Source organism: Onychomys torridus, chromosome 7 (genome assembly GCF_903995425.1).
Source record: "Onychomys torridus chromosome 7, mOncTor1.1, whole genome shotgun sequence".
In the NCBI taxonomy this organism is placed as follows: domain Eukaryota; kingdom Metazoa; phylum Chordata; class Mammalia; order Rodentia; family Cricetidae; genus Onychomys; species Onychomys torridus.
This window is the reverse complement of record NC_050449.1, coordinates 90202985-90228454: the sequence shown is the minus strand read 5'-3', so window position 1 is coordinate 90228454 and position 25470 is coordinate 90202985. Positions and strand designations below refer to the sequence as shown.

The 25470-nt window shown below is 43.4% G+C and overlaps 1 protein-coding gene across 4 annotated transcripts in view; it reads left to right on the top strand.

Moving 5' to 3' along the window:
- Positions 1 to 25470, top strand: part of Clstn2 (calsyntenin 2) — a 608806-nt gene that overhangs the window by 465955 nt on the left and 117381 nt on the right. For all 4 annotated transcript variants that reach the window (XM_036191651.1, XM_036191650.1, XM_036191654.1 and 1 more), the window contains exon 5: positions 15679 to 15828. In XM_036191651.1, coding sequence (XP_036047544.1) covers positions 15679 to 15828 — 150 coding nt within the window. The remainder of the gene's footprint in view (positions 1 to 15678; positions 15829 to 25470) is intronic.

Sequence of the window (25470 nt, the reverse complement as noted above, 5' to 3'; positions counted from 1 at the left end):
ATAAAACCACTTGGATATTTTTCATCCCCATTAATATGAATCTTATTACAGTATACACATAGCCAGAGATCCAATCAACTCAATCTACATGGACTATAGCTAGATTGTAATGAAATAGTACTATTTGCTGAGTACATTGCTCATCTGTAGTGTAAGTTGTGTGGGTATCTATATATTATCCCCACTTTGTTTCAGATTATCATTTCAGTAGCACAGAAGGATGCAAAAGTTGCAAGACCTGACACATTCTGTAGCCAAGTGGTAGGTTTGGTGGTGGACTCAAAATGGAGCTAGAATAGAACTCAAGATACCAAGCAATGAGGGAGGACAAAAGAAAGAGAATCAAGGGGACATGAAGAGTGAACTTGTGTATAAAGCATGCTAGAAGCTGGAGTGAAACTGCTAATTAGACATGAGAATCTCACTAGCCAACATCTACAGGGGAAAGAAATTAGCCATGTGCTCCTACATCTTCAGGAATGCATCATGATATTGAGACCTGAAGGAAGCTTGTGCTGTGGTAAAATCTTCTGCCTCCTAAGAACAACACCAGAGTCCATAGAGGAAGGGAATACTTTGATCCCCACTTCAAGTAGCTTCCAGATGATCTACCTGACTGCTAGGACAGAAGGCTAAAAGAGACAGGACTAAGAGTTGCACATCTGGACACCATTAAATGCTAATTGTACAGGGCAGGAGGTTGGTGCACAGGAAAGAGAAGATGGAATACTGGGGTGAAGATAAGTTCTATTTGTGCAAACTTCCAGAAGCACTCCCTCACAGCTTCTCCAGCAAGCCAAGCTAAGCCATGTCTATGAAAGGCTGGCCTGTACCCATTATACACACACACACACACACACACACACACACACACACACACACACACACACACCATAAAATGCAGAAGAAATGCCGAGGTGTGGTTTTCTCCTCTAGGCTCTAGGTTTCTAGTTCCCCGTCATCAGTTGTTCAGTCTGTCCCCACAAAAGCTTTGGAGTTTGGGACATGACAAGCACATGGTAAACCACAAGAGAGCTGAGTGAAGACACCTCTGATTAGTGGTCAGGCTCCACTTGGCCTCCTGGTCCTTGTTCTCAAGAGCTGCCAAGGAAAGATGAGATGCAAATTCTTTCATCTGAGGGTAAACTGCCCCAGTCATGAAGATAATTACTCACCTTGATGAGCCATTTCGCTAACATATGCCAATTTATTTCCCTGGCTGTCTCATTAAAAGTGAGTAATGGGCCTTTGCCAGGCCTCGGCCTCCAACTTTGGTTTACAGTGTAAGATGGTGAGGAGAATTGGCACTCTTAGGGAGTGTGGGCTCCCAACAGAGAGGCTTACAACAGCAGCTCTCCAGGTAACGGAGACAGGACCTGGGCAGCTCCCATTCTCATGAGCTTCCCTGTGGGCCCTTAGCCATCACTTCTGTGGCCACCTTCTCAGCTCCTTGAGGTTCTTTGCATATGACCACACCATGGAAAGTGCTGCTGAGTCTCAGGTGCCTTCCTGGACCACAAGTTTCTCCACATTCTTCATCCCGCAGCTAAAGCAGATGTTACTGGTTCTTCAACTTGCCTGGCTCTTTCCCAAGGGCTGGGGGCAGGGAAGAAGAGACACGGTGGCAGGACAGGTGAAAGACACTAGGTGGAGTCAGAGTGACCCCTTGTACCCAGGCACTCAACCTGTAACCCCTTGGCCTCCTCCCATGTGGAACCTTGGCAGTATCAGTTCCAAACTGTGGGGTTCTGCAGCTGGGGATGAGGGTGTGTTGAGAATACTCAGCACATAAGCAGTGCTGAGTAATGCTGCTGTCTATGGTCATTAGATATTTGTTCCTGTGACTGAGGCATGAGATTTAGTCACTCTCCATGAAATCTGGGCTGAGATAACAAGCATGTAACTATGAAGTGAGTTTTACCACCACCTTGGAAAGTTCTAGATCTACATCAAGTGGCAATACAGGCTCCATCTATTGGCTCTAAGCCATCCTCTCTGAGATAAGCACAACCTGGATCCCTGTTTTCATTAGACAAGTGGAGAAATTGAACCCCAAGGCAGGGAGACTTTCCTAATACATTGTCATACTATTGGCACTTGGGGCTTCCCACTATAAACCTCTTCCTTGATGATAATAGAAAGGAACAGATGGCATAGGAGTTTCAGTTCATAAACATAGGGTAGGGTGAGATCAGCAAAGAGGCAGAGAGGGAGGTCCCAGGTTTGTCCCCCCAACAAAGAACAAGTACGTAGCCATGCACAAATAAAAGCAGCTAGTCTAGGACAACTTGAAATCAAATTAAGAAATTACAAGACAATGAAAGAAATATTGAGAAAAACGACACAAAAAAAAATGGGTAAGAACATCAGTTTCATTTCACCAACACCATCCTACCCCCAGACTGGCAATGCCCAGGACAGGGAGGGATTCGCTCACTCACAAATTCCTCTCACAGATAAAAAGTAGAGACTGCTGAACAAGCTGCTTCCCTAGTCTTTCAGAACAGTTCCTACATGATTCACTTCCACATCATCCCACCAGATCACTGGGGAGGCTAATATAGACAAGAAATCAGGCAATCTGGGAACAAATTAGATGGCCAGGGACTCTCAGTGTCAGCCACATAGCAGGAATCACCATGGTCTCCAGTGGTGTGCTCTGCAGAGAACACCAGCGGCCTTCACTGGGTAGCTCCAGCACCGTCTTGGTCAATACCATATAGCTTTCATTATCATGCACCCTGCAGTGTCTGGCCTGGCGGACCACAACACCATTCACCACATAGGAATCCAACAGAAGCGCAGTGGAAATAGACCCCATCCTCTTTCACCACTAAGGAACCCATAGTTTTTCACTTTTTCAGTCCCCAGGTATTTGAGCCACTAATTCTCTTCTTCCTCTCCCGGGGAGATGACCTGGCTTCATCCTCCAGGGGTACCCAACTGGACAGCAGTACAGCCAGTGGGTCATAAACAAATGACCTGTGTACCCACTGCAAGAATAGGCTAACTAGTACATGTGTACTTGTGAATAATCCATTAGCCATGTACCCATGAGCAGCTAGCCTCAACTCCTGTTTTCTGGTCTCTTAGCTAAACATATGCCTGCAGCTATCTCATGTAGTCATGAGCATGCCTGCCAGCCTTAACTCCCATCATAAAACCCCATAATCATGTTAACTCCTACAGCTGGTCCCCTGCCCATGAGTGTCAGTGTAAGCTCCGATGCCTCTAGCTATATGTGTCTATGGAGTCACTAAGCCTGCTGTTGACACTGATCAACTCATGTGCTCACAGTCAACCCTTTTATCTACACTAGTGTACACAACCATCCCTAGCTGCATCACTCATCACCTTGACCAACACTGTGCTTGCATTCACAGCTAGCACTCATTTGCCTGCAATCATACTGCTAGCTTGAGCACTATTGTTAACCTATACAGACCTTGTCTCTGGAGCTGGCTCCCATGCGCCAGATGGGTGTACAAAACCAGGCTTTATAATGGGATGTGTATGCATTACCAGCCCCATGACTGTAGACACACCTGTAGTTAGAGTTTTCCTGCCTGGCCCTGTCAGGACAAATCTCTCTTACCCGCCAGTCCCACAGTCACTCAGACCCAACCAAGAAAGCACACAGAAACTTACATTGTTTAAAAACTGTATGGCCATGGCAGGCTTCTTGTTATCTACTTCTTCTATCTTAAATTAACCCATTTCTGTTAGTCTATACTTTGCCACATGGCTTGGGGCTTACTGGTGTCTTTATATGTTGCTTTTCATGGTGGTGGTTGGCAGTGTCTCCCCCAGCCTTCCACTTCCCAGAATTCTCTTCTCTCTTGTCCCGCCTATACTTCCTGCCTGGCCACTGGCCAATCAGAATTTTATTTACACAGAGCGATATCCACAGCACTTCCCCTTTTCTTTTTTTTTTTTTTTTTTAAGGAAGGTTTTAACTTTTACATAGTACAATTACATATAACAAAACAATTATCAAGCAAGAATTACAGTAACAATATTAAAGAAGATATCCTATCTATCTTATATTTGTGAGTCTAAGGTTTTATATATAACTTATCTTTTATCATAACTGAGGAAATTATAACTATCTAGCCTTCAACCACATCAAAGACCTCAGAAGGATACAATATTACCTGAGAACCAGGAGAAGGATGCAAGCATTTTTCGGGAGTCTTGCAAGAGTAGACAGAGACAGCAGGCAGCCTGGACGGTCACCTAATGTTCCTTTGTAAAGTTGGAGCATTTGTCTTCAGCCCACAGGGCTAGAGTCTCTTGGTCAGTTTTTTCAGTGTCCTGTAGAATGTCTGGCAGTTTCCTCTGTGAAGCAGGAACCTGAAGGACCATTTTGTCAAGCAAAGTTTAGTGGTCACCTTTCTATGGGTCCTGCATGTCCAGTTGATCGAGCAGTCCAGGCAAGAACAGTTTCTTGCCCAAATGGCTATTTTTGCCAAGGTGAAGATAAACTCCATATGAAGTATCTTCAATGCCCATCCTCCTCTCTGAAGTAAATCAGTGTTGCCAGGAGCAGACATGTCTAACTGTCCAGAAAGTCTAAATTTTAAAAATATTTTAAATGCCATATTCTGTAGACTTTTGAAGTGTTTGAAGATTACCTGTCTATCTGAAATATCTCTGTGTATACCTAGAAGACTTAACTAACATGGCTATGAGTATGATTATCATAGACGACCAGTTATTACTCTATTTTTAATTATCCATTACAACTTTAAATGAGCTGTACAAACATAATACCTTAAACAAGAGTAGAAATATACACACAGTATAACAAAATTAACTTTAAGTTTGTATCAATGGATTAAAATCTATACCAATGTAAAACATTTTAAATGAGTTGTTGCTCTTTAGAAGTAAGTTCATTAATCTACCCTTTCATCCTATCATATCTATATCATATCCCCTTTTTATCTTTAGAAAGAGATTGTATTTATTATCAACCTGCTTTAAATAAAAATATTGGTTTTTCTCTGTCCCACACCAGAGGGCTCTTCTGATTTGGGACACAAGAATCTCTTAACCTTTTCTTTTAACAATATGCCTGGGTTTAGAGAAGGAGTGAGCCAATTCCATCTCTGAAGCCAGCTTGATAATTTTGGGAATGTGGGCGCAGTTTCTCTTACTACTTCCTGCTGGAGGGGGGCCCTGTATCTTATGGGGACACAAAGAAAATTTTAGGATTATGGAGTAGTCCGTGAGGACAAACCTCTGAGCCAGGTGCCTTGAAACCATTCTGGATGTTGGATCATCTGGGCCATTGTGTCATTGGAGACCTTTCAGGTGGTCTTGGCTGATCAAACCTGATGTATCTTAATCTGGAACAAGCCCATAGTCTCTGGCTTTCTGTGGAAACAAAAACAGAGACTCTTTTCCAAAGCAACATATCCTTATATCCAAATTTTGAAGTCAAGGTACCTTTAAAATTTACATATTTGTTTAACTCAACAACTTTTATGATCAAATCTTTTTCTGCAGTTAAAAGTCCGAAAGACAAGAAAAACCAGATTCTCTGTGTAATATCCATCTTTGTAAGATTGAAACACCTCTGTGGCTGCTGGCTCCACCCACCTCAGCTTTCCAACATGGCAGTGGTACAGTTTACCACCAGCTCTGGGTCTGGAGCCATGTGTACCATCAACTATCAGAAGCAGTTCTATCAAAGCAGCGCATAGCCCAGAAACCCTTTTTTTTTTTTCCTAACTCACAAAGGCTAAATCCACCATGCAGTGGAGTAAAGTGCTGCTTGTAGACTCCTCATTCTCGCCACACTGTAGGTCAGATGCACAAGCCAGAAACCCGCCACAGTAGCTCAAACCAGCAGGCTGCCACTAACTTGAGAGAGACAACTAGGAAACTGTTTTTAGCTCCGTTTTAGAATCTTTTTTCTCAGGTTTTAGGTTGAAATTCTTGCCAACACATTGGACGCCATTTGTAGTTAGAGTTTTCCTGCCTGGCCCAGTCAGGACAAATCTCTCTTACCTGCCAGTCCCACAGTCACTCAGACCCAACCAAGAAAGCACACAGAAACTTACATTGTTTAGAAACTGTATGGCCATGGCAGGCTTCTTGTTACTACTTCTTCTATCTTAAATTAACCCATTTCTGTTAGTCTATACTTTGCCACATGGCTTGGGGCTTACTGGTGTCTTTACATGTTGCTTTTCATGGCGGTGGCTGGCGGTGTCTCTCTCCAACCTTCTACTTCCCAGAATTCTCTTCTCTCTTGTCCCACCTATACTTCCTGCCTGGCCACTGGCCAATCAGAACTTTATTTACACAGAGCGATATCCACAGCACACACCCAACCCATATATCCAGTAATGGCTCTGTCCCAGCTCTTGTCATTCCCACAGCCAGTTAGATGTTCAACAACAGTCTCAGCATCTGCTGTGTCAGCTTCTTGTCACAGCTACCCTCTGAGAATATCAAGATGCCCCTCTGTCACCATATCCCTTGCAGCACCAAGGACCACATATTGCAGATGTTGCAAACCCCAAATTCCTGAGTCAAGCATGTGGTCCCAGGTGTGAAAGGAAGAACTAAGCAAGGTGCCACATTGTTTGTACTCAACCCACACAGTGAAGATATTTCATTTCTGAAGCCATTCCCAAAAGTCTAAAAGGTGGCTATCTCTTCAAGTGCTCAGGCAACTACTGAAGACTGCAAGTCATCCCCACCGCCCACATGTAATTTCAGTTCCAGGGGAACTGATGCCCTCTTCTGGCCTCTATAGGCAACAAGCATGCATGTGTTTCACAGACGTACATGCAGGCAAAACACACACTGAGATAAAAGTAAGACAAAATAAAGTATTTAAAAAAAACTTATAGTCTTGGAGAGAATAAAGTAACATATTCAAAATGATTAAACAACAATAACAAAAAAAAAAAAAAGAAGAAAGAAAGAAACCCTGCCATCAAAGAATTCTTTACCTGGCAAAGCTATCCTTCAAAAACAAGAGAAACATGACTTTCCAAGATGACCAAAGTTAAAGATAGTTCATTACTACTAGACCCATCTTACAAGAAATGGTATCACTCCTTGAGCTGAAGCAAAATGATGCAATTTAATAATATCAAAACATATGAAAGTCTTCAATACTAGTAAGTACACATCAAATTTGCACTATTCTGATACTATCATGGTAGTAGGTAAATTACTTACACGTATATCTTAAAGACAAAAGTATTAAGAATAAGTACAGCTAAAATAATATATCAATAAATACAAAAGCAGGTAAACTGTGACATCCAAAACACACACTTGAAGAGAGGTGACACAGAGCTATTACTGAAGTTAAGTTGTCAGTTTTTAAAAGACCAGTATAAGACATTTAGTGTAAGCCTCATAGGAACCACAAAGCAAATCCTCGTGGGTGCACAGAAGGGAAAGCAATGAAAGTATTCTACTATAGAGAAGTATAGGGTCACAAAGAAAGCAAAGGAGGAGATGAATAGAATCAGGATCTAGAAAACAACTAGAAAATAATTTAAAATAGTGATATTAAGTCATGATATACCAACAATTACTTTAAATATAAATGGATTAAATTCACCAATCAAATTTCACAGAGTGATTAAATGATTAAAAATAGACTTCAAGTGAAAGACTGTATCAAGAGACAAAGAGGGTCAATATTTAATGATAAGGATCAATTTATCAATAGCTAAAACAATTTTAAAAAAAACAGCACAGAACATTGAAGCATCTGAATATACAAAGCAAATATCCACAGAGCTGAAAGAAAAAATAGACAATAATACAATAATAGTGGGAGTTTTCATACCCACTTTTAGAAATGGACAGATCATCTGGACAGAAAATCAATAGGAAAACATTGCACTTAAATTATATTTTAAAGTCCAATATACCCAGAGCATTTTCTCAAAGGCAGCAGAATACAAAGCACACAGGAGATATATTCAGGATAAATAATATTTGAGCCCCAAACCAACCTTAAATTTAAGAATAAAATTACACCAACCATATTTTCTGACCACAACTGCATGAAACTAGAGGATAATAACAGGAAGAAAGCAAAAGATGGGCAATTCACAACTAGGTGGAAATTATGTAACATACACCTGACCCACCAATGGGTGGAAGAAGTTACCAGAAGGAAAGTGGAAGAGTAGCTGGAGATAGACGAGAGGGAAGTGTAACATGCCCACACTTAAGCTGCTTGAAAGCAGTTCTAAGAAGTTAATTTTTGGCTTAAAAAAAGACCAAAATTTAAATAACTGGATGTTATACCTCATGGAAATATAAAAAGAACAAAGAAAGTCCAAAATTAGCAGAAGAGTGGACTAACCATGAGCATAACAGAAATAAGTGAAAAACTAGACACACGGTAGAGAATAAACCAGTGAGGGATAAAAATGACAAACCTTTAGTTATACCAGAGAGAAGAAAATGGATACAACAGAAATACAAAGAAATTGACAAAAATGATTATACACCAACCAACTGAATAACCTAGAAGAAATGAATACATTCTTAGGGGCATATAGTCTACCAAGACTGGGTAAATAAAATGGGTAAAGAGATTGAATCAGAAATTTAAAAATGTGGTCTTTTATCCACAAGTCTAGGGCTTGAGAGTTTCATAGCCATTTAAATACCAAATATTTAAAGACTGGCTAGATCCAATCCTTCTCAAACTTTCCTAAAAAATTAAAGAGGAGAAAGTAAATCCCCACTTACTTTAAAGGCTAATAAAACCTCTATACTAACCTCAGATAAGGATACTATAATAAAGGAAAATTATGCAGCAATATCCACAAGGAACTTAGAAGCAAAAATAATCCTCAATGAAAGAGTAGCATGATGCCTGCCTTACTTTCCCTGCTGTGATCCAATGCTCTGATGAGCACAACTTACAGGAGCAAGAGTTAATTCTAACTCACAGTTCCTGCACAGCCCCTCTTGGTGGAGAAGACAAGAAAGCTGGTTACCGCTCTTAAACGCTGCTGATCTCCTCAGCAGCTCTTTATAGTGCCTTGTTTGTATCCTCCTAGTCTGGAACGCTAAGCTTGCTCCAACGCCTTTCCTCTGCCAGACAGATTATCTTCAAGTTCAGCTTCACACAAGTTCTTGTGATGCCGCAGAAAGAAGCCATATTCTTGGACAAAATATCATCCGAGCTGACCCTAGCTCAGCTCCTAGCAGAGTCTTTTGTTCCCCTCTCTGAAACCTTAGGAACCAGGCTTCCACTATCTATGTTTTTTCCAGCATTGTATTTTAACCCCTCCACACACCAGAGTGGCCCATTAAGCTCATTTTAAAGTATGTAAAGTATTTTATAACCCAGAATTCCCAAGTGTTCTAAAAACCTCCCTCAAACCAGTCCCACTTTCCAATACCAAACTATGTCTTAGTTACTTTCTCATCGCTGTGGTAAGATACCTTGACAAAAGCAACTTAAAGGAGAAAGAATTTATTTTGGATCATACTTCCCAGAGCTTGTCTTAGTCAGTGTTCTATTGCTGTGTAGAGACACCATGACCACAGCAACTCTGATAAATGCAATCATTTAATTGGGGCTGGCTTACACTTTCAGAGGTTCAGTCCATTGTCATCATGGCAGTGACCACAGACATACAGGCAGATATGGTGTTGGAGAAGTAGCGGAGAGTCCTACATCTGGATGCACAGGCAGCAGAAAGAGAGAGACACTGGGCCTGACTTGAGCTTATGAAATCCCAAAGCCTACCCCCAGGGGCAAAGTTCCTCCAGCAAGGCCACATCTCCTAATCCTAGTCAAGTAGCAGCCACTCCCCAATGACCAAGCATTCAAATTTGTGAGCTGGTGGGGGCCATTCTTATCCAAAACCACCACAGGGCTATAGTTTGTCCTGGTAAGGAAAGGCTACAGGCATGTAAGGCATGGTAGCAGGAACAGGAAGCGGGTTGACCACATTGTTTCCCCATTCAGGAAGCAGAGGGTTACCAGGAAATGGAGTTGGCTTATAAAGTCTTAAGGCTCACTCCTAATGACCTACTTCTTCCAGTGAGGCCCCACCTCCTAAAGATTCTGCAACCTTTCCAAATAGTACCATGAGTTAGAGACTATGTGATTAAACACAAGAACCTATGGGGCACATTTCACATTCAAGCTATAAAACACACTAAATTCAATAACATATTCAAAGGATCATACACCATAATCAAGTAGAATTTATCTTTGGGATATAAGGAAGTTTCAACACATACAAATGAAATGACGTGATATACCATATTTACCAAATACAGGACTGAATAAAACATATGACCATCTGAATAGATGCAGAAAATATATTTGACAAAATTCAATATTTTTCCATGATAAAACAAAAACTTCTCAGCAAACCAGGAGGCTATGTAACAGAACAAGGAAAAACAGTTAACTAAAAATATTTTTGCAATAAATAAAGCAATCAACAAAGAAAAACAGCAGCCTACAGGATAAAGAGAATATTCATAAGCCATATGTACAATAATGAGTTATGAAAAAGCATACAAGATCCATAAAACTCATTAGGAAAATAAGTGCCAAGCACCTGCATAGACTTCCTCCCAGAGAAAGCATCTAAACAGCCAGAAGGTACGAGAAAGGATATTTAGTGTCTTCAACCATAAACAAAACACAAATTAAAACCTCAATGAGATGTCACCCTTCAACTATTATGATTGCCTTTATCAAAAAGCCAAGAGATTCATATGACAAATGTTATAAGGTTGTTGAGGAAAAGGAAGCCCTTGTATACTGTTGACTAGGAAATAAATTTATATGGCCATTCATTACGGGAAACAAAAATTAAAAATAGAATTGCTATATAATCTAACACTCCAAGTCCTGGGAAATAAAGTTTCTTGAGAAGGTAATTCGCTCCGATAATTTATTGCAATATAATTTTCAGTAGCCAAGACACAGAACCCTAAAGTATTTGAAGACAGATGAATAAAAAAGAAAATGGCCAGGCAGTGGTGGCACACACCTGTAATCCCAGCACTCGGGAGGTAGAGGCAGGCGGATCTCTGTGAGTTCAAGGCCAGCCTGGGTTACAGAGCTATCCAAAGCTACAGAGAAACCCTGTCTTGAAAAACCAAAAAAAAAAAAAAAAAAAAAAAAAGAAAGAAAGAAAAGAAAAGAAAAAGAAAGGGAAAGAAAATGAAGGAGATATGTTCCCCACCCCGCGCACACACACACAGTGTGATACATACAGTCATGCACACTATAAAATTATTCAACCTCTAAAAAAAAAAAAAAGAAAGTGGTTTATTTGCAACAAGTTGGATAACCTGAAGGGATCATCTTTGGTGAAAAAAGCAAGAGAGAACAACAAATGTTTTATAGTCCTGTTTATATGTGGAGCTAGAAAAAAACTAGAACTCATAGTAATGGAGAGCAGAATAGTGTTTACTAGTGACTTTGGAGTGGAGGAAAATGGGAGCCATCAGTCAGAGTGTGCAGGCATCCATTTAGGAGGGGAATCAGTATTGGGGACCTACTCACAGTATGGCAGCCACAGTTGGTATGGATTATATGCTTTGTAATTTGAATTTTGCTGAGTGTAGATATCCAGTATTCTCAAACACATACCGATAACTATGTGAGGTGTACATATATTAAATATTTAAGTTTTTTACTATGAGAGTCCTTTCAAGGTGTACTCTTATATCAAACTGACACACTGTACACTTGTAGTATAGATATAAACAGGCACCCAAATGGCTTCTATATTGACTTGGTCTCCAGCTAGTGAAGCCAGCCACTGAGAGATGATTGGATCAGGAGGACTCTGACCTTATCAGTAGATGAATCTTCTGATGGTATTGTTGGGAAGGCATAGGAACTGAGAGATGAGGTCTTGCTGAAAGAAGAGGATCGTTGGGGGTGTGCCTTTGAAGGGTGTATCTTGTTTCTAGCCCTTCTCTCGTCTTTCTCTCCTTCCTGATCACTAGGAAGGAAGCATCTTGGCCTACCAACAGGCCTGAAAGTAATGGAGTCAGCTGACCACAGGCTCAAACCTCTGAAACCATGACTCAAAATGTATCTTTTCCTTTCTTCAATTGTTCTCATCAGATATATGTCACATGACTAGAAGGCTGACAACACAATATCCTAAATATATAATGCTGGTCAGTTGTACTTTATAAATCCAGGGAAAGTCCACAAAGGTGATCTCACCTTTCATTCCTCATCCAGGAGGAGCAGGGATGAGAGTCCTTGACAGCTGAGTTCAGCCTTGTCTCAAATCTTTACTCATAAAATTGGAATTAAGTATCTGAGTGGACTAATGCAGCAAGGCTCGACCACTCACTGGACCACATTAGGGAAGGAGAACGGAGGAAGCCGCAGAGGTTTCCATGGCACAGGGACACCCAAGCCTTGGCAGGGTTTTCTACTTGCAGACAATTGGCCTCAGCTGCACATATCCCTGGACAAAGGCCGCTCTCAGGAATTCTAGAGCACTGTGGACACTGAAGTCAATGTGTCCCAAAGCCAGCTCTTTCTTTAAGTAAGCTGTAAAAACTACTTCTCACTCGAATAGAGAAATAATCCATGTGGGAAATTTGGAAAACAAAATTATGGAGACAGAACATGTGCACATGTACACACACTCACTCGCACGCACAATAACCAGATTAACAGTCTACGATATTTCTGTAAAATTTTTAAATAAAATTCACATTATCCTTATTTCTCCCTCCCCTCCTTTTCTTTTCACTTAAAATGCAATTATCTGTATATGACCCATCCTTAAAACACTATGTATTTCCCACCAGGCCAGCATCCATAGATGTATAGATGCATGCCTTCCTGGTCTCTTAACTACCAGACTAGTTTTGGGTGTGTAAAAAACACCAAGATGAACAGAATCACACATGTATCTGCACTCTGCTGTCCTTTATCATTTCCCTAGAACCAGATTTTAGATGAGGAGTTGCATCTGCAAAGGTCTGAGCAATTTCACACACATATGCACACCCCCCCACACACACACGTACACACATGCACACACACACACATACACACATGCACACACACATACATACACACACACACACACACACACACACACACACACACACACACACACACACACACAAACACAGTGGCCACAGACCACCAAGTACATTTCCAGAAAGGAACTTAAATTCCTTTAGCTTATATTCAACCTGCAATAGTGTGGATATCGATATGCTGATTTCACCCTCCTCTCCAACATTTAATTTTTTTATAAAGAATTAAAAACGTAATTAATATGCAAGGTAAGTTCTGATTGGCCTTTAAGGGTTAGCTTCCAAGTTCATTTAGACTTTGATAAACAGCCCCAGGGCCATGCTCACCTGAGTTTACTGTGGCCCAGCTCTGGCAAGCAACCAGGAACTAGAAGCTCACTCAAAGGTGAAGTAAAAGATGCATTAGCAGCAGACACAAAGAGGGTACGTTTTTCTGAGCTTTCAAAGCATTTTAAATGTGTGTCTTCTCGCCCAAACAACCCTCTCCCATGCAACAATGGGCCGCATTATTATACTCTCATTTGTGACCTAATGTCTCAAGTTCTCTGCTTTGAAACTCATTTGCACATGCATGGAATTGGTGGTTGTGGAGGAAGTAAATTAGTCTCCCAGACAGTTTCATTAAGACTTGTTCCGGAAGTAGAGCTGTAACAAATTGAGCCAAAGATTCCGTTTGTGTATTTATTTTTCTGCTACAATCAATAGTGCTTTGTCTGCTTAATGCTACATGGATTGTCAACCCTGAGTCCCCCTCTTTTAAGTGGCCCACCTTTCTGGAGTCATTTCACTCTGAAGAAAGAGAGTTAAGACTTCTATTCAGAATTCAATCCGGTGCTACAGAAGTATTTCTTGTGATGAGCTTAAAGTGTTTCTACTTGGCAGAGTTCCCTTCTGGTGATGAGGACAGTCACAGACCAGTTTGCAGAGTCTGTAGGACAGTTGTTCTCAACCTTCCTAATGCTGCGACCCTTTAACACAGTTCCTCAGGCTGTGCTGACCCCAACCCTAAAATGATTTTAGTTGCTACTTTATAACTGTACTTTTGCTACTGTTATGAATTGTGATGTTTTCCAATGGTCTCGGGCGACCCCTGAGAAAGGGAGGTTCGGCCCCCAAAGAGGTTGCAACCAGCAGGTAGGGAATGCTGTCGTGAGGACAATGTTACCAATCCCAGGAGCTGTTCCAGACCTGTGTAGGCCTTCAGAGTAAAACCAACATCTGGAGGAAGCTACAACTGGAGGAATTCTACACACCGGGCAGGAATACAGAAGCATAGCAAGCCCACTTTTGACTGAGAAAATACAGTCCCAGTAGACACAGCTGTGTTTCCGGAAATAGCTGAGAGCACACAGCTAAGGTGTGTTTTTGCTCCAGTGTCTTGGGTGCCTGTGTGTTCTCTCTGACACTGACCAGCCTCCACTTCCCCACCGTGATATGCTGGTGGGTGTGATCGCTGAATCAGCTTCTCCAGTCTTTAGAGCAAAGTTTGATTTTCTAATTTTCTAAGATTGTTGTTGTTGTTGTTGTTGTTGTTGTTGAGTCCCCTGGTTCAGACAAATAATATTTAACTGTTGCTATGGAGGAAGCTTATTTGCATAAAATTCTTTCAGTGTTAGGGAAATATAAAATAGATATCAGAATCCACCATTCTGTGTTTGTTGATTTGTTTCTGTTTTCAAAATTTCAGTTTGAGTAAGAGATGATAACATCTAAGTGTGTATTTGCTGTCACTGCTAGCATCAAAATGACAGAGAGAGAGAGAGAGAGAGAGAGAGAGAGAGAGAGAGAGAGAGAGGCTATATAGGAAGGAAATGGTTCCTAGGAGTTGAGGATATTAATGTCCTAGCACTAAACACTTAAAAGTATTGAGTTTGGGGTCTTTATTCATATTTTCCTTTGGAAAAAGAATAGTATTCCATCAAAAACAAAACAACAACAAAAACAAACAAAAAACCCCAGCCAGTTTAAGTTTTCTCATTAATGAGCAAATATTTATTTCTGATCATAATATTAAATTCCTGAGGCAAACCCACACAAGTGGCTGTGAATACATTGTTTGTTCTCTCGGAGAAGAAAAATGTCTCCTTCCTCAGGGCGAGGAATCTGTTATTCTATGCAGCTTTCAGAAGAGAGGTCACACATTTTCTTATTGATTTTACTTCCTATTTGGTAGCAAAATAATGTGAGAAGAGGCAGTGAGTATTCCTGGCAACAAGCCCAGATGCTAAAAATTATGTGCCAGGACATTGTCTGGATTCCATCTCTTTCCCAGAAACTTCACGGTAGATGAGTACTCTGCACCCAGCACTAGAGACACACATGCGCACTTTCAGGGGTCATTTTCTGGCAATGCATTACTTGTAAGCACAGGCCAGTTGGATTCTAGATGCTGCTTGTGGTTCTCTAGCCCATTGAGCAGAGAGATGGCTCCAGCTAGGGGTCTCCTGGAAGCTACCACCAAAGCAGAGACTACCCATGGTAGCCACACTCTTGCTTTTATTTTTCTCAAAGAGGTGGTGGTTGGGGGAAGGACCATTCCAATACCCCTTCAAGGTTGATGGGATGGGAAAAGGGCTTGGAGTATGTGCAGCCTGCTTCATTTGACCAGAAATGATTGTACACATCCCTGCTCTTCAGGCAACATCAGGAACACAGAGAAGCTGAGCTTTGACAAGCAACATCAGTATGAGATCCTGGTGACTGCTTATGACTGTGGACAGAAGCCTGCTGCTCAGGACACCCTGGTCCAAGTGGATGTGAAGCCAGTGTGCAAGCCTGGCTGGCAAGGTGAGCCTGGCTTGATCAGTCCTGCTATAAGACTGCAACTTGACCTGGGACACAGAGGGTGCTGGGTGTGCCCACAAATCTCACAGCGCGCATCTGAAGGCAGTTTTAAAGTCTAGTTGTTTTTCCAGCAAGAAGTGGTAGTTTCTGCATTCTCACAACTTTCCCAGGATGTATAATCCCCAGTTGAGAATGTCAGAGGCAACTCAACTCTAACCACAGTTCTTCCCCACTCAAATCCCATTACATTCCAGAGCTTGGGAGAGATTGCCAGGGTCTGTTGACCAAGAATATTGAGCCTGATGGATGATGCCCTTTGAGTTCTGCATCACTGCTCAGTACCTAGGGAATGTCTCCATGGTCCTTGTGCTTAGACACAGTGCATATCACACAGGGGTGGGAGAGAAGGATGGGGTCTCCTGGTGAGGGAGTTTCTGAAAGTGTGGTGCAGGGAAGGGTGGAGCAATGGCCCTCAGTTGAGATCTCTCGGGAAGCTAAAACAGAGCATTCTCCAGCCACCCCAGGTGACTGACTGAGAGCCAGGAAGGATGGCAAGGGGAACTGCAAAGATGGCTCTTGCAGTGAGCCCAGTGGTCTTTAGAGTATCAATAGCTCTAATAAGTGACATCAGTAGGTCTGGTGGCCAAAGATCATCGATGCCAGTGTTATCTTTGGATCTCTGCTCGGGTTCTTCTGCCTGTGTTGAGGATGCTATTGCTCCATCTTAATTTCTTATAGCCCATTGAGTGCCCCAGTGATGAAGGAGGGAAAGAATGGACAAGAGAGCAGGACAAGCTGGGATGGAATAGAAAAACTGTTCTCCCAACTTGAAGAGCCTGAGCTCTTGTGGGTGTGATTCACTAGGTTGTGGGAGGCAGGATTTTACCTGATTTATAATTGCATCTCTTAGGTTTAACAGTGTCTGGCCCTAATGGAAGATGCTTAAGAAATGGCCAATGAATGAATGAATGAATGAATGAATGAACCAATCCCTGAGTAAAAAGTCACTGTGCTTTATTTTAACTTGTAAAGTTCAGCAGTGAAAGCCTGGCCTTTCAAAGAAAGCCTAGAAAAAAAAAAGAAAAGAAAATGTTTTATGAGCACAGGACATGATCACAATGGGGTTTTAAATGGAAAAAGCAAAACATGAGGTTGTATCCAAAAAAATTATCTCAGTACTTTTTGTCTTTGAGAAATGAGGCACCTACAGACTTTGGAGTAAGTGTTTCATGCCTATATTTAAACATAATTTATTTATAGAGTTTTGTACTTGTTAAATCTATGCAAATTTAGTGTTAAAGTGTAAGGGGAAAAAACGCTTGTCATCATGGTTAATTTTCTGTGTGAAGGATGTAGGGGCACCTACCCTGTAATGTGTAATATTGCTGACAGCACTCGTAAGTGAGCTTGGGCAGCCAGAGTGGAGCCAGCTGCCTGCCCTGTCTCCAGCATCATCAGAGGCTCAGGTGTGATATAAACCCACACAGTGTTCAGAGGATTAATGAATGGGCAGTGAGACCTCTGTTAAAACAGGGGAAAAAAAGCATTCCTGGAACAAAAAGGGAAGAATTGGTTCCCAGCATCAGTTCATCATGTCGCACAGTGACCTACACATGTGTAATACTAGAATCAACTGCTTCCCCATGGTTTCTTGCCTAAGCCGGCAGCTTGTGGTGGCAGATGCTGTACATGAGTAGTGTACACGGTTTTTGCTTTGAGAGCCTCTCCCCTCAGTTTATCTTCTGCAAACTCCATCAAGTTCCTCTCCCATACCACCCCAGCAGCCTTTGAGGTCATAGTGGGGCTCTCTAGGCTATCTGTCGAGTGCAGGAGTGGTCACAGTACCTTTATGCCATTTATGTCCCCACCCCTAGAGCTCAAGAGGACACTTCTCTTGCCCACCTAACATCCTGGTTCCAGATGTGTAAGAACCTCTCATCTCCAGCCCTCCACCCTGTTCTCTCTTCTACCCTTGCTCAAGGCTACAGGCTGTTATCTGGATGAATGTCTTTCTCCAGGGAAGAACTGCACTCAGATGATCCTGGATATGTTTTTCTTACCTGGTCCATTCTCCTAGCTTTTCAGGTCAACCTATAGTGAGCCATGTCTTACAGGTTTCTTTGCTGCCTATAGACAAGACAGAGCAGCTCTCATGGAGATGAGAGATAGAAAGGTTAGCCTTTACTTGGAGCATGGCTAAGGGAATACTGTATATGGGAGAGGAGGCCAGAAAGGGGATGTCTTTCTGGGGAGAAGAGTAGCCTAGCTTTCAGAGACTGCTATGACTAAGAAACAGAGGAGGCATGATTGGAGAGGTCAGGAGAAGGGTGAGTTAGATGGTAGAGATCTTGAAGTCAGGGTGAGGAGCCTTAGTGAGCCCCAGGCCCTCAGGTCTGTAGAGGAGTCACATGTATGTATGTGCCCAGTGAGATTCCCTGTAGTTCTGTAGGAGAGCAGAGGACCCTCTCCACCTCCCTTCCCACTAGCAGCTCAAGTCAGCAAACACAGTTTGGCAATTTAAATTCTTGTACCTGTTCTAAGCCATTTGCCTGAAGGCGGGAGAGTTTGCAGCACAGTGAAAGCAATCCATCTTGCTCAGGAGCCCTGCCTCCTGGGAGCATTCCCAATCGGCACCCCACCAAGCCTTTGCTGCAGCCAGGTCCTCCCAGGGAGTTGTCACTGCTGAGCATAGATGGAGTCTCCCCAAAACCATGAGGAATCTGCTCTCAGACTCCAATGATGGTCCAGTGTAGCAGAATTGTTAGAAGGTCTTATTAATAAAAACAAACCTGAGGCCAGTTATTGGGGTGAATGCTGGAAGATCAGAGAAGCAGAACAAGCCACAGTTTCCTCACCTCGCCAGTTCCTCAGCTGGTCTTGTTTCCTTAGACTGCAAGCTTCTGTGTCCTCATCCCAGTGGCTCTCAGCTGAACTGCTGCTCCAGAGCCTGAATGCTTAACCAGCCAAATGCTTAACCAGCCAAATGCTTAACCAGCCAAATGCTTAACTAGCCAAATGCTTCTAGTTTCTGGTCTTCACGCCTTATATATCTTTCTGTTTCTGCCATCACTCCCTGGGATTAAAGGCATGTGTCTCCATGCTGGCTGTATCCTTGAACACACAGAGATCCGCCTAGCTCTGCCTCCCAAGTGCTGGGATTAAAGGCGTGCACCACCACCGCCCAGCTTCTGCTATGGCTTGCTCTGACCCATTTTCTAGCCACCATTTTTGGCTCTGTACCTAGTGGCTGTCTGTTCTCTGACCCCAGATAAATTTATTAGGGTGTACAATATTTGGGGGAACACAATACCACCACAGTCCAGAGCAGTGACCCCTGAGATCTGCCACAATAACCCCTCCCACATGAAGGCCCTTGCCTTGCTCACCTGCCCCTGGCCTTACTCACCTGTGTATAAGCCACTGGTTCTGCCACCAGCTTTATTTCACACCTTATCCAAGGTGTGGTCTCTTCAGACTGTGATTTTCCAGCTCCTGTCTCTTTTCTGGGAGTTGGTCTTATCTTCTCAGAAAGCACATGAGCTCCTTGAGGGCAGAACTGTACTTCTCACAGCTTCTGACATATCACTTACACATAGACTAAAGACTCCCTTGCTAGCTTCACCCCCCAATGGGTGGAGGTGGAGGGGAGGAGCTTATCAGGGATCCAGCTGGCAGCAAGAAGAAGAAGGGAGGATTTGTATGCAGAACATGAACCCAGGGTACCAAGCATGCTCATCTATCTGTGGGGGTCAGCATTCCCTTTCCCATTTGGACAGCAAGGAAGGGACCTCAAAGCACCAACTGTGGCTTTGTTGTGCCCAACAGTTTGAGGACTGATGTGCTTAGAGGCACGTCCAGGTCTAGGATGAAGGACCCTATCAGAAACCAGGGAAGAGGTGCTTACGTAGCTCATGGCAGGGCAGAGGCAGGCTGGCATCATGCCTTTCCTGCAAGGTGTCTGGATTGCAGTGACTTCCCTCTCGCTCTTGGGTGAAATTTTATCAGCTGGCCTGGGTGTTCTACAAGGCCATGGAGCAGGATCCACACCTGTGGGGAGCACATGAACTCCTGAGTCAATATATGTTGTTGACATGAGCACTGCCATGTCAAGGACCCCAGGACCTCTGACTCACAGGAATGGCTAAGCCTTCCCCTGTTCCCTGGGCTGTGTGCAGATGTTGACAACATATATGGAAAGTGTCAACAGCAGCTTCCTTGTCCCTGATATTTACAGCCTGAGACCACTCCACACTAGAGACCCCCTACAGATAATGACTGATCCTGCCCTTTTATTCAGCTGCATGCAATAAACCTACCTCCTTGATACAAATATATAAAATAAACACACCGAGTCTCTGGCTGCTACTGCTGATAACACTTACATGCTAGGTTATATCATTTCTACCTGATCCTGGAGATTCAAACCCCACTACTCACTATCCCTTCATGAAAGATGATCCCCTACAAAAGAGAGGTCCCCTGGAGATGGACCTTCCTGGTAGCCTTTCACTATTTCTTCCTGGACTTGTAATTGACCCAGACAACCAGACAAGTGGTTCTGGGATCCCCAGATTGCAGAGTCAGCTCTCCAGTCCCCAAGAAACTCCCTTAGCCTGAACAGATGATTCCAGGAAGTTATGCATGCCTCATTCAGCAGTTCACATGACTTGATTGCAAGTTTCTCCCTGGGTCCAAACAACAACCTTTTCTTCAGTCCTTCACAATGATGCATTCTGTATATATAAAAAGAAAAGAGCAGGTAGGTGTTAACATACAACTTTAGTCCCAGCACTCAGGAGGCAGAGGCAAGTGAATCTCTGTGAGTTCAAGGCCAGCCTGGTCTACAGAGGGAATTCCAGGACAGCCAGGACTTTTACCCAGAGAAACCTTGTCTTGAGAGAGAGAGAGAGAGAGAGAGAGAGAGAGAGAGAGAGAGAGAGAGAGAGAGAGAGATGTACAGCCAGGACTTTTACCCAGAGAAACCTTGTCTTGAGAGAGAGAGAGAGAGAGAGAGAGAGAGAGAGAGAGAGAGAGAGAGAGAGATGTAGCCATGTAATTAAACACAGCCCCTTTGTTCTCTAGGTTTGGATGATTCTGTGGGTACATCAAATCACCCCAAATGTCTACTGTTTCACCAGGCTTGCATGGGGAAAAAGCATCTTTCAGGGAGCACTTCTTAAACTTGAATGTCCCCACAAATCAACCAGGGGCCTGGATAAAGCACAGATCCAGACTTAACAAGGCTAGGTTTGCCCAGGGGCTGCAGGTAGATAGACTTCATTGTGAATAAGAAGATCATGCAGATGGCATCATCAAGGCCACAGAATGTGTCTGTAACATTCGTTGAAAAGACAGCAGCAGAAAAGCTGCTGGTTGCTATTAATTGCTACCTTAGTCACACCATTAAAGAGAACTGGATCTTGCATGTATATTACAACACAGGAGATGTTCTTAGAGTGAGCATTTCTCTGGCTACCAAACAGTTCCCTCATTACAGAGGCCCTCTGTGTGCTGAAGACACGGCCTCTGAAGACCTGTCTAGATGTGATGTACCGGAACTCCAGCAGAGGAAACAATGGTACACCGAGGATAGAAGACATGGTATTGGGACTTGTGGAAGTGCCCATGAGACACCAAGCTTAAAACAGGCAGGAGTCCTTGGGAAGCCACACCTGGCTCAGATCTAAGTGGGTAGATGGTTTTGAACACAGAAGAGAAGGGTGTTACAGACCCTTCCAAGAGTTAGGAAAGTGGAAGGAACCATAGTGTGGCCAAGCACAGAGGAGGAAGACTAGACTGACCGAAAGGGCCAAGATCATGGAGGAAAGACTTCATTGTCATTCTGAGGGCAAGGAGAAGCCCCAAAGACTTCCCTGCATCAGTGAACTTGGCACAGATCTCAGCGAGGAATAGCTTCACCAACTATCTAGGTAAAGATTGAGTGAATGGGGACAAGCTAAAAAGAATGATGATTTCTAAGTGTGCTTTGCTAAAGCCAGGTATTTATTCCAAAACTGATTTAAAGTGCTTGGCAAAAAAGGAGATTAGATTAATAGTCTTACCTAAGACTCCATAACCCAAGGGGTAGGATTGCAGTTGGATGTGTCTGGGGTAAAGGCTACTCCTATGAAGCCTTGTCAAGGATATGCCTCAAACCCCTGCCATGCATCTGTGGCTAGAGTTTCCCCATGGGCCCAAACATGGGAGAATAAAGCCCAGATGAGGGACCAACTGGCTTTATCTCTGCCACTTCCAAAAGTCAGATTAATACTGAAGAGCTGGCTTAGATTTTATTTTCTGAAGGGCACTGATTCAAAGTGGTGGGTGACAGGCCCAGTGAGATGCCCAGGTCTGCTTATGGAGCTGAATCGTTCAGGGCTGAGAAGGTGCAGTGGATGGTGATGATATGCTGCTGGTAAGCAGGGTTCTTACGGGAACATGACATGAAAGAGTAATCCCAGCTTCTTCGGTGGGTCTTTAAAATGCCTCCATCACACTACTGACTCGTTTTTAAAGGAATAATCTCATCTTAGATGGCTCAGTGGTTTAGAATATTGGCTGTTCTTTCAGAGGACCCGGGTTCAATTCCCAGCACCCACATGACAGTTTACAACTGTCTGTAACTCCAATTCCAGAGGATCTGACACCCTCACACAAACATCCATGCAGGAAAAACACCAATCAATTCTTATAAAATAAAAATGAATAAATTATTTTTAAAATGCAGCTATCTCCTTCAGTGATAATGGATTAAGCCAGGATTCAAAAACTGTAGCCCATAGGGAAATCGAGGGAACCACTTGTTTTTATAGAACCATGAGCTGAAATAATGTATTTTATATTTTAAATGTTTACAAAAAATCAAAAGAATATTTATAGCACGTGTGTATTGTAAGAAATTCAAGTCTTGGTGCCAAAGGCTTCCCTGGGACACAACTCTACTCCTTGCAGATTACATACAGATGCCCTGAAACGGTGGCACTCATGACAGAGGCCATATGCCCCTCAAAATCTAAATATTCAGTTTCAAGCCCATAGGGTCAGAGGTAAGGCTGTTAATGTCATCACTTTAGAAAGAAATGTTTTACTGAATTATCTCGTACAGTTTAGAAAGACCAGGGCACCAGATGGGTATATTGTAAAAGGCAAGAGATCATAAATTAGTCAGCTCAAGCATCACCACACAATGACAGGAGCAACCCTGTGATGTGAGCAATTCGATTCCATTTTACAGGTAGGAAAATGGGCTAAAGAGAGACTACAGGATTTACTCCAAGTCCACAGCTGCTAAATAGCAAGGATGGAATTCCAATTCCTATTTATCAATTTGAAAGCACAGTGGAGGGCAGGGAGTATGGGGGAGACTGGGAAAAGGAGGTTGGGGAGTCCCAAGAGGCGATTTCGCCAGCTCTACAAGGGCTATTTTAGAAAGTTTGGAAGACAGCTGTGACCCAGACATCCTTGGGCAGCATGTCAGCTTCCCAGTTACCCTACAAAACGATGGTGACTCTTGTGTGGGAAGCTGGCTAGAATCCAATGGGACAATACCTAAGAAGTGCCCACCTCAGTAGGTCTGGCTCCTCTGCCTGCCCCACCCAACTCCCCTTTTCTTCCTGAAGCTGGTCTAGCAGCTCAGGAAGAAACAAGCCCATGCTTGCACACTGCCCATCTCTCAGATGCTGTCTGTGGTTATCTCACAGGCAGAAGGCCACAGAGTGAACCTGGAACTTGGGTATTAAGCTTCCAATGCAAAGACACTGGCTCTAAGTGCGGTTCCTTATAATGGGACAAAAAGATGTCCCCGTCCCCTCAAAGAGAATGCAGCATGAAATTTCCCTATCTTCCTTTAGGGTCAGCAGGGTGGTGCCTGGCTTATTTGAGGTTTACCTCCAGGGAATCAGTTGCTTTGTCCCCAGCCCCAGTCTCTGTCACCTCTGCCCTCAGGCTTCGATTCCCTTCTTCACTGCCCGCTCTGGTCCTATACCCTGTCTCCTCAAGGCCCCCTCTCCACTCACCTTCATCTGACCTTCAGTCTTGCTCCAGCTTCTTCTGATTCCATCTCTGTCCCTCCCTTTCCCCAGCAATGCATCCTAAGCCCCTCACGGAAAAGCCCCGGAGCCCCAGAAGGTGGAGGGGTGCAAGGGTCAAGCACAAGCCATTGATTACTGAGCTGGGCATGGAATGCAGACTGGACTCTAAGATTACCTCCACTCCCATCTGGCCACAGGATTTGTTCCAGCCATTTCTCTGACCTAGGTTTGGTTTTCCTCAACAATAAATTATGAGTCATAATTCTTGACCAAACTATCTTTTATAGGATCAGTAGGACCCAAAGAGATTGCTGTGTAGAAATACTTTGCAAATTCTAAGTCATTGTGCAAACAATGCTATGATTAAAATTGGGGAAATAAGCGATGACCTGCAAATGAGCACACCGCGTAGAATACACCAAGACTGTGGACTGAGCAGCGTGCCCCACATGTTGGTGCTGCAGACTAGAACCAAAGGGAGAAGTGGGAAAAAATAGCACTATCCCAGAGAAGGGACATCCAGCTTGGCTGAGAACTAGGAGGGTTCCTCCCATCTGGCCTTGGTCCCTTACATGTAAACTCGTAAACTCTCGGGGATTAAACAGACAGTACCTATGGAGGGCCTTACACAGATCCACGTATCAGGCACGGCAAACAGCTTTTATCTGAGTTCCCTTTGCTCTGATTTTTAAAACCACATGGGTCATTTTGCTCCAAGTAACTAGCAAAGCTATCCCTAAGGCCCAAGCACTGCGGCGGCTGCAGGTGACCCTGAGTCCTGCCTTTGCTCAGAGCTGTCAGGCAAGCAGCTTGCTCTGGCTGCAGGCCTCCTGGGGCACTCCACTGTGAGTAACGACCTGTTTTGACATCTCTGACACAGCCGATCATTAAGGTGCAACAAATGGCTCTGTAAGGGATGCTGATTTACCTACTCAGAGGCGTCCTAATGTGTTTAAAGACCTGCTGCATCAAAGTACCATGCTCCAGCCATCTTCCACCTGCCTCCCCCCCCCCCCCCCCCGAGTTTGGAAGAAATGGGCCAGTAATCTCAGCCCTGGGGGGAGGGGTGGATGGCCACAACCCACACAGTATTAAAGGCTATACTGGTAGTTACTGCTGTCCAAGCAATCACCACCATTTGCCAAGCGCCAGCTGAGGGCCTGTGTGCTCTTCACCACATCCTAAAAGCTGCTTACACATTTTACAAATGTTGACAATGAGGTTAAGATTTTTCCATAGTTCACAGTATCCAAGCCAGTGCCATCTGTGTGTGGACATTAGGCTCCCCAGCCTGGTTGTCTCAGATGCTTCCAAAGCAAATGCAGGGCACAGTTGTCCTTGGAGCTCTGCAGCAGAGCTGTGCAGATGAAGCGTCTATACTTAGAACCATCCCATGGTATCCATTACACAAGACAGCCTTGCAATGTGTGTGTGTGTGTGTGTGTGTGTGTGTGTGTGTGTGTGTGTGTTCCTTCATCCATGCCTTCATTCAGGGTTACAGGCACAGATAGCTCTCAACCTTCTTGGGTAACCTCTTGGGAACCACAAAGGAAAAAGAGCTTGTTCAAGGATATATTTGTAAGATGCTAAGAGGAAAGAATCATGACTAAAATCA